The sequence below is a fragment of the Poecilia formosa genome, unplaced genomic scaffold (assembly GCF_000485575.1).
Source record: "Poecilia formosa unplaced genomic scaffold, Poecilia_formosa-5.1.2 Scaffold350, whole genome shotgun sequence".
Lineage (NCBI taxonomy): Eukaryota > Metazoa > Chordata > Actinopteri > Cyprinodontiformes > Poeciliidae > Poecilia > Poecilia formosa.
The window spans coordinates 326,758-336,639 of NW_006800289.1; the positions used below are offsets into that span (position 1 = coordinate 326,758).

General features: G+C 40.1%; 1 protein-coding gene across 1 annotated transcript in view; it reads left to right on the forward strand.

The window, feature by feature from the left end:
* Positions 1-4,008: 4,008 nt before the first annotated feature.
* Positions 4,009-9,882, forward strand: part of slc29a4a (solute carrier family 29 member 4a) — a 25,231-nt gene continuing 19,357 nt past the window's right edge. The window contains exons 1-2 of the mRNA XM_007574358.2: positions 4,009-4,297; positions 6,218-6,597. Coding sequence (XP_007574420.1) covers positions 6,342-6,597 — 256 coding nt within the window. The 5' untranslated portion in view covers positions 4,009-4,297; positions 6,218-6,341. The remainder of the gene's footprint in view (positions 4,298-6,217; positions 6,598-9,882) is intronic.

The following is a 9,882-nucleotide window of genomic DNA, read 5'->3' on the forward strand; positions in this document are numbered from 1 at the left end:
GAATTTTTTGGTTTCTGACACTGTTGCATGATAAAACACTCCCCGGGTCAAACTGACCCACGAACATTATTGCTGTACCTCAGAAACGAACAGGAGGGTTAAGGTGTTAAATCACCAAGCTGTTCAATCATCAGTCTTTCCATGATGCGAAAAGTTGATCACTTCTGCACCGCTGAGCCTAGTAACTGAAAATATGTAACTGCCATACAGTAATTTATGACCTCTTGAAAAAGACAGTAGTTTGTTGCTATAGTTGATGCTGTAATAGATGCCTTGTGTTGTTTGTCGCACAAATTAAACTTTTAAAACTTTGCAGAAAGTCTCAATCCTCTGCGGAAACTAACATGTAATAAACTATTTGAACATCCTGAAAGTGTATTATTATGAATTATTGAGTTTTCTCCAACGCATATTACATATAAATAAAATATGATGCGTTGCCTAGAAATGTGGAAGCACAGCTGAGTCTACGATTTATTCTACAATCTCTTATGTTGTTTGCACCAGTGATGGTTGAGATGGGTGATATGGCTCACCACCCAGGGAGTCATGGCGACAGGGAAATTCAGCAGCAGATTGTTTTTATGTTTTTTTAGCACTTATTTGAAGCTTGTAACTCATGAAAAGCTTTAGATTCAAGGCTAAATGAAAGGACTATTAAGTTGTTTTTCTAACAGATTTGTGAATCTTTGATAATCTTTAGTTCAGAAACTGAGATATTCAGGTTACTGAAACCTGACTATGGGTTCAGTTGAGTAAATACCAAACACAGATTATTTGAAACACAGTTGGAGATTTGTGAAACTTTTAGCTTCTGTACCACCTTAGATTCAGATGAAAAAATAAATCTTACTATCTGATTAATCTTCTCCGTCTGGTAAACCCAGCTGTGTTTTTCATGCTGTTGAAGCTTTCTACTTTATGTCAATCTACCTTAAAATAAATATGTAACTGAACCACCTCCAATAATCCTGTTATATATAAGTTGTATTTTTTTTAAGTAGCATGTCAAACATTAAGGCCGTTTGAAGAAAGTGAATCATATTTTGGTGCAAACTAACTGCACTCTGCAACTAAGGTTCTGGCAGCAAATAATATAAACTAATCTGGATATATTTTGCATAATTTTCAGTTCATTTGTAGTCTGCAAAATCTCTTTATGATTTGGTTTTATTCTAGTTTGCAAAGCATCGCATGTGACAAGAATGAGGAGCTATGAACAGAATCCTACCCTACAGCAAAAACAATAACTTCTGCACAAACGTTCTTTTTAAAAGATCAGCCGCTGTCCGGGTCATTTCGCAGAAAAGCGAATTCAGCACTTTGACTAAACCTGCTCCCTTTCTCCAGAGTCTCGGACTTGTCGCTATGCACAGGGTGCAGCAGCAGCAGCTCCCAGGATCTGCTGCGCTTTGCAGACAGCACACGTACACCTGACAAGACAGCCAAGCAGCCATTTAGCTAATTCCCGTCAGGCTTGGCTCCTCCGTGGCAACAGCGGTGGGTGGGAAATATGATGGAAGCCCTGCCAATAACAAAGCATTAGCATATTGAACTCAACTGATAAAACTGTCAGTCACACGGCGGTGATGGTGCCAGCATTGTGTTGGTGAGTCTGGCAGCGCAGCGCTTGTAACTCATAACTAAAAAAAAAAAAAAAATGGAGACAGAAAACTGATCAAATGGTCAGACAAGGAAACGAGGCGAAATCCTACAACACTGCAACTAATGACTTTAGTTTTTGAGTTAGATGTGATTTTTGTTTAAGATGATACACTGTAAACAAAAACAAAACAACAACAAAAACCGTCTCTAATTTACGGTAAAATACCGTCAGCTGTGGTTGCCAGAATCTCACCGTATAAATACCGTAAAATGGATTTTACGGTCAAATCCGGTATTTTACGGTAAATTAGAGTGTCGAGTACACGAGAAATTTTGATTTGTTTGGAACTTTGTTTGAATTGACCGAGATGATGACATAAAATTCTCAAAACACCATAACCAACTTCAACTATGCAGGCCCATATGTGAACAAATGTAAAATAGAACTAACTTGACACAATTAAATTAATTTGTAATTGTGAACTGAAATGAAATTAAACCTTTATGTATGCCAAACAAGTGAAATAACAGAGAAAAACAACATATAGATAAGAAAACGAAAATAAATCCAGCATAAAAACAAAGTTTTCATATCCAGTTTGAAGAGAAATAGGAAGAAGTCAAAGCTTATTAAATCCTTTACCCACAAATGCCCAAATATGTCCCACATTTTGTTTTAAATTTATTTCCTATATATGTGTAATTTTGCATATGTTGTCAATATCATGTTTTGCTATTTTAAATTATTAGGACTATTTTCCTTCCTATCAGTTTGTAGATATACAGTTTAGAAAAGCCCATCTAGGAACAAGTGCTACAATTGAATTTATGTTGTGTGTCTGTCCCTTTTAAATAAACCCAATTAAAAAATTATAAATATTTTCACGTCACAATTTCTACTCTTTCAGTCTACACCATTTTCACTAGTCTCCTGTGAAATATCCAACAAATCAACCAAAAGCAAAAGCTTTTCCTATTTTACATAATCCATTTTATAGGCACAGCAGATCTCATACATCTAATCATGTTTACACAGGAATCATTTTCTAAAAACTAACAAACAAACAGAATAAAATATTATATAAGGCCATTATGACAATGTTTTAAATCCAGATATGTCAGCTTACTGAAAGAAACGTCCCTGTAACAAACTCCTTTTGCATGAGTTACTGCGTCAAACAGAGCGACATGCTGATGGTCAGACTGTGCTGAGGTGTTCAGGATGACAGAGTGGATTTAATGATGTCTCTCATCTTCCTTTCGTTTTTGCAATACCTTATTTAAAGGTTTTTAAGTTAGTAGAACATTAACACAACGTAAGCAACATGTCAATATTCCTTTGAGTTCCACCCCAAAGTTTAAAAAAAATAAATCCAGGAGAGCAGAAACTTCACATTGGAACCAAAACAACTTGAAATCTGGAATCAGATTCCGGAAACTTGATGGAAATTTATTTCAATGTGAAAAGAAGGTTTTGACCCACATCACAAGCGAGCCCAATCATTTCTCTCTTAACTCAGGTGAGACTCTGAATGACGACATAATGAATGTCTCTGTGTGTTGTCACAGACTCCAGCTGCACACCTGTTTCTACCAAAGTGTTTCCTTCCAAAGTGTTGGAAAGTTGTAGCTTTTCAGGAAACTGAATTGTGGTTTTTCATCAACTTTATGCAGGGCCGGATTAGAAGGATATGTGGCCTTGGGCTGGAAACAGTTTGGTGTCCTCCCCCCCCCCAAAAAAAAAAAGAAAAAAAAAGAGAATATTTTTCATGCAAATTTAAAACTTCCTATGTGAGATGATTAAAAAGATCTACTATGACTTCAGAATTTTCTAATGTGTGATTATTGTTTACATTTATAAAAATGTAACAATGTTAAAACTCCACACTTCATTGGGATAATCATTTTATATTTAAAATGAAGGTGTGATGCTTTTTGTCACCTTCATGACAAAAACATCCCGAATCTTTGGTCATCCCAAAACTCGGAGCCCTGGGTCCCGGTTAGCCTTTTCTACAGTCCGGCCCAGACTGTAAAAGAATAAATAAATAAACAATCAGAATGAACCCAATCTGTATGAAATGAATTCATGTAAACTTCAGTTTTTTAATTAAGTTAGTGATAACAATCCGCTTTTCATTAAATATTCTGCCGACACGCAGCTGTCCCGTGGGATGTTTTAATTTAAGCGGACAGATCCAGTCTGGAGGGATTTTGTCTCCTCGCTGAGTCTCTCACATCCAAAGCCCAAATAAACCGGATTGCAGTGAGCATGAAACAACTTGTTAAACATGAATTAGGATGTATTCATCTCCGACTCCAACAGCGCTTTCCTAAAGATTAGAAAAACACGAACAGCCAGAGGAGATTCACCCCCCACCTTCCTCTTCCTCCTCCTCCTCCTCCTCTCTCTCTCTCCCTCCCCCCATCCCTCCATCTATCCGCGCTTCCTTTCTTTCTCCTCTCCCGCTGGATGGTGCGTTAGGAGCGCGTGCAGGAAGGCACCGGGACTCTCCTTTCTTCTTCTTCTTGTTCTCGGATGGAGACGGGCTGAGCTGAGCAGGGTCCAGGTCCAGGTCCAGGTCCCAGACCGGCGCAGTCCACCTCCAGCATCCCGCTGGAAGCTCCTCTCTCCGTGGAAAAGCCGCTGCTGGGAGCCGCGGAAGGGGAAGCAGCAGTAAGGGGAGACGCGGTAGGTTAAGGGCCCCGCTAATGATAATAACCTGTTGTTAGTGTTTTTGTTTTCTGTGCGCGCGAGAGAAAAAACGCGGCGCAAATACAGAGAGAGGCTCATAAAAGCGACCCGGACTCTGTAGTTGGTTTGATTTTGATGGTTTTTTAATGTCATTATTACAGGAAGAACTTCATTTTATCCGCTGGTGATATATATCATCTTCTATTGTGTTCCTCTCACCTTTTTGGTTAATTGTAAATTCGATTTTTCTTTTCTTTTTTTTTTTACGCACGAAAAAAACGCTGTGAAAGTCCTCATATATTATCTCAAAGCGCATCCCAGTTTATGTAGAATCAGATTATTACCCCCCTGTTTACATCCACATCAGAGGCTGCAGCATAAATAGCATTGACTTACTGCAATTCAATTACGGACGCAGGCTGGAGGCTTTTGATTCAGCCTTGAGGGGCTCGCGAGCGCCGCCCTTAGTCCGGACATGGTAACTGTGCAGAACATGGCTTTGACACACACCAGGGTTTACTGGCTGGGCTTTTGTTTTGTCACCCATCATCATCATCATCATCATCATCAGCAGCAGCAGCAGCAGCAGCAGCAGCAGCAGCAGCGCTCTCCCACCACGCTGTGCGTTCAGCCCGCAGCCATGGGGAGTGTTTACAGAGATCATCACCTACTGACGTCATCCCACTTTTTTTTTTCTTCTTTGAGGTTTAAAATAGGATTCGGCCCAAATTAATCCTACTTGTTTCATGGTGTGAAGCGGAAGTGAAATCACACCTGCAGGGCATGCGAGGTGAGCCGGCAGGTGGGGATGTGGCAAGGATTAGGCTCACCTGTCTGTTAGCTTCAGCATCTATGTTTTGCAAAGCGGTTGTTTTATCTTTGAGCAACAAGGTTATCCTTCAAAATGTCCGGTTAACCTGAGAGAGTGAAGCTTCACCTTCAATGCGGCTTTCTGCTCAGGGGGGCAAACCACAGGGGGCTACCATGACAATTACTTGTCACTTCCACACATAGTAAACTTTTAGTTTTCTATTTTATTTACCTGTTACTCAGTCACGAATGCACACCTCCTTTGTTGCATACAACAAAAATGATCTCAGAAAAGCACCAGTAGTCGGCGGCGCTGACGTTAGCATCTGAAGAAATTATTTGGTACTACATTCAAACAATAATTGGTGAGTTTTATGCTGCAAATTGACATGTTTTTTTTTTTTTTTATAAAAAATGAACATGCTGCAAAAATTACAATTAAAATAATTATCGTTCTGGATTTGGACAGAAACCTTCATCAGTCACTTTCTGAACAATTTGAAAGAAGGTTTTTTTTTTTTTAGGTTGACCAAGGTAGTCATCCTGTTGTTTTTGTCAGTTTCAGTTTCTTTATTATTTATTTTACTTTGGCTGTTCAACTCCTAAATGCACCGACTGAACAAATTAAAGGTGTTTTTACATATTTGACCAAGCTTGTGAAGATATTGGTATATCTAGTTTTGCTGTACTGGTGCAGAGTTATCAAATACATTTGTGTTTTATTACATTTATGTCTACTATTAAAAAAAGAAACATTTTAAGTAAATTCAGCTCAGTACTAAACCTCACATATCTGTATCGGTATCGGAAGTGAAAAATGTGGATCGGTGTGTCCCTCGTTTAAACTGAGATGAACTAAATCATTAGTTTAGTTCTTCTTTTTCGTTTACTGTCTCGCCTTACCAGCCTTCCTGCCACCCATCCATTGTCACGTTCTCATTGAGCATGCCTCTCACACATCAACACACACGCAGAAGCAAACTGTGTTTTTAATGATTCACTCAAGTTATTTTCAGCAGAGCTCTGACTGATCATTCATTCCAACCTGCCTCCTCGATCCCCCTTGTTTTCCTATTTTGACCCTCCTGTTGCTTCTTCTCCCTGCAGATCCTTCGTCATCCGAAGGCCTCCTGCATCCCTTCCAGGGGCGTGTCGCCGGGAGTCGTGTCCGCACCATGCTCGTGTAGCCCGCTCGGTGCCGGAGGAGTCTTCTGTAGCGCGTCGCGTCTCCATGCATTCTTCAAGGCCAGAGCTGGGCTCGGCGGGAGCCGAGCGCCGCAGGCCCGTGCCGGCCCAGACGCCCGACGACTGGGACGGGTGGAGGGATCGAGGGATCGCCGGGTGGAGGGACGCGGGGAGGGAAGGCTGGAGGGAGGGCAGGGAGAGCGGCGTGGTGCAGAGCTACAGCTTCGATTCGTACCAGCTGGAAGAGGAGGAGATCAGTAAGGATGCCCCAGAGCGAGGAGTGCTGGCTCTGTCTGAGCCCGGTGAGCACTTCTCTCTTTCTCTGAGTGTGTGTGCGTGTGTGGGTGTGCGTGTGTGTGTGTGTTCTGTACTATTTATAAAAAGACAGCAGAGGAACAAAGTGGATTTAATGTAGTAGTATATCAGGAGTTGGAGGTGCAGGATGTTAGAAATGTGAAAGAACAGCGTGTAACTCACTGCTGGAGGCACTGCTGTAAATCGTGGATGGGACGTCTTTAATTATGAGCATTTCTTGGAGATTACATCCCCACTGATCTGGTACCAAAATGAAAACACATGCACTGGGGCTCCCATATTCGAGCTGTGGGTATTCCCTTGCTGTAATGACAGATCATTTCCTCCTTGTTGCATGAAATTACATCAGGAAGTTATTTTTTGAAAGGTTTTTTTTTTTCTTTTTTCTTATTCTTGACTGAAATAAGTCAGCAGGTCCAGGTAGCGGTGAAGGAGAGCAGCATGTTTTGTGTAAAACAAGCAGGGCAGTCCTGTTAACACATAATTGCTTTGTTGCCCGGTTACACAGGTTGTACAAAGGCCATGCTAATTAGATCATGAGTGAACAAGGGCACACAACGAGGGCGGTGGATGGATCTGCTTCTTGTTTCCTGTGTCTGTACAGCACAGCTTTAAAAATAGAAAACTGTGCGATGATTAGAATTTTTTTAAACATACTATTTCTCTGGTAAATTTATTTTTTAACTGTTAGACTGGCTAATAATAACACTGGTTGGATAGCGATGAAAGGATTTCCACAGTTTCAAGAAAAAACACACTTGGGTAAAATACTGCTAATTGGGTTTTGTTTGGGTTGATGACATCACAAGAGGCTAAAGAATCAAGCTAATTAGCTTGGAATCAGGTGAACAAGCAACTTTTGACAGATTTTGATCTGCATTTGAGTTGTATCGGGTTCAGCCTGCTTCCATGGTTTTTTTGTTAGCAGGTTTTGCTCACAAATATGATGCAAACCTTTATCTGAAGCACATTTAAAAAAGGGATTTGATAGACGACATGAAATTAAAGAGAAAAACCTAGAAAAGTACAAATGGACATAGTTGGAATAACCTCCTTATCTCTTCATGTCACCAGATGGATATGCATGTTGCAGATGGATATGATGGGTTTTTTTTAAATAAAGTAATTTAAAAAATAAATAAATAACAAAGCAAAGAGAAAACTTGACCATGACAAGATGTTCTCAGTTTGACTGACTGTCCCGAAGTAGGAGCTTTAAAAACTTTACATCCTAATTTTTACTCTACACAAAAGTGGAGGAAATGTTCAGTGAGCACATTAATTTTAGCACTAATTTCAACAATGTGATGCCAAACTGCCTCCTACATGCATTGCTCTCCAGTTAAAAAGTCCCAGAAAGCTTGATGGAATAGCTAATTGGCAAGGAACCAATTCAAAATTTAATTGAGCTGTCAAACTTTAAACACAAGTGCATCAGTTTTTATGATTAATTGCGACTGGGGATGTTTCAAAGGTGACGAAGTGAGCAACACAGTGGAGGACTGAGAGTTTAAACCAGCCAGTGTTTAAGTCGGTGTGTTTCTTTCAGGAATAATTGTTTCTGGCTGGTTTTTATTGGCGGTAGGTGCAAGAGTGAGGAGTGGTAAAACCTGTCTGTGTTTAGTAGCCATTGAGAATCACTTCAGCCTAGTTTGAGCATCTAAACCATCAAACTGAAGATAAATGGTGCTCTGACATTTTTGTAGTCTTGTTCTGCAGCTCAATAAATCGCTCTAAATAGAAACATTAATAAAACCTCGAATCACTTTAGTAAATGGCCATAATTCTACATAATGTGTGTGGTTTCCCATTTCTCCCAAGAACCTTGTCGCCAGGGCATTTTATATGAGAAAACATCTACAGTGAAAGGAAGCAGCTAAAAGTCTCACTCTTCTACTCATAATCTATCCAGGTTTTACTTGCGCTACAAAAGCAAAAGTTTTCAAATGTTTTATAATTAGTCACACCCTTCAAACTACAGATGTTTTTCATACAACAGAATGTTAAGTTGCAGAAAGACACTGCCAGTTAAACTTGCTCGTGTCGTAGATGGAAGGGAAGAAAAATACCAATACACAGAACAATCTGTCATTCATTTAGCTCCTACACTTGGAAAAAACAACATGAAACCGCCACTAAGCACCATGCAGAGGAAATGTTTGGACAGATTGGTTATAATAATACAATCTGAGGACCTCAGTGGATTAACTTAATGGACAGATAAAGCAAAAAAAAAAGAAAATTAAATTGTATGCTGGGAACTGCTATGCTCTCAAACTGTGTTCTGGTCTCATTTCTCAGAATCTGGGAGAGAAAAGTTTTGAGCAGAGATGGTTTTTGGCGGGTGAGGAGAAATGCATTTTCATGAATCTCTTGTTTTCCGCAGAGGATTTTCCAGGAACAGTACGCATGCTGCTCACTCTTCTCTTTTTCCTTATTGCCAAAAAGCTGCAATGCGTCCAATAGATTCCTGTGTTTTCACTTTACAACGTTTCAGAGTTGTGAGTTCCAGTTCCAGATGGGCCTTCATTACCTATGTAAGGTATAATGGGATTTCTTTCTTTGGAGAGATCTAACTCCTACGTTAGCTATCAAAATGACATATTTTCATCGGAAAACAATGGAAAGGCTGGTTATATTTTAAGATTTTAACGGTTTCTGTCTCTAAAATACAAAGAAGTTGTCTAGAAAATAAATTCAGACATAAAAGGTGTCAAATATTGTGGATCTGAGATTAAGTTATCCTCCATCATCAGATCAATGGCTGCTACCTCATCCCGGACTCATCTCTTTAGAAAGTGAGAACTACTTTCCCTCCTCAGCCGGTTGTTAAATCTACTCCCTTCCAAATCATTCAAAGCTGGTTAAAGTGAGCTTACGGGATTAGAGAAGGATTATGAGCACTTCCATAAAGATCCTGCACATCACACTTTATCCACGAAACCGATTCTGCTGGAAAACAGTCTTCAAATGAGTCCACTCGGACAGCTGGTTCCCGATCAACGACACCCCCAGCTCCATCCCCGATCCGTCTCTTATCAATGAGAGGAGCACAGATTTCCTGTGCAACAGTTGCTCCATCTGCCGCAGCAACATCCTTCATCCTCATTAGCTGCTCTGAACGTTGCCTTCATTGGCTCCAGTCCTAATTTGCAGTGGCTCTCAGTAGTGTGCACACCCCTGATTTAATGACTGTGATAAATCATTCTAAAAACTTTTTCCCTCTCATAATATCTAATCTTTCCTGTGTCCGTTTGAAAACAAACAAACAA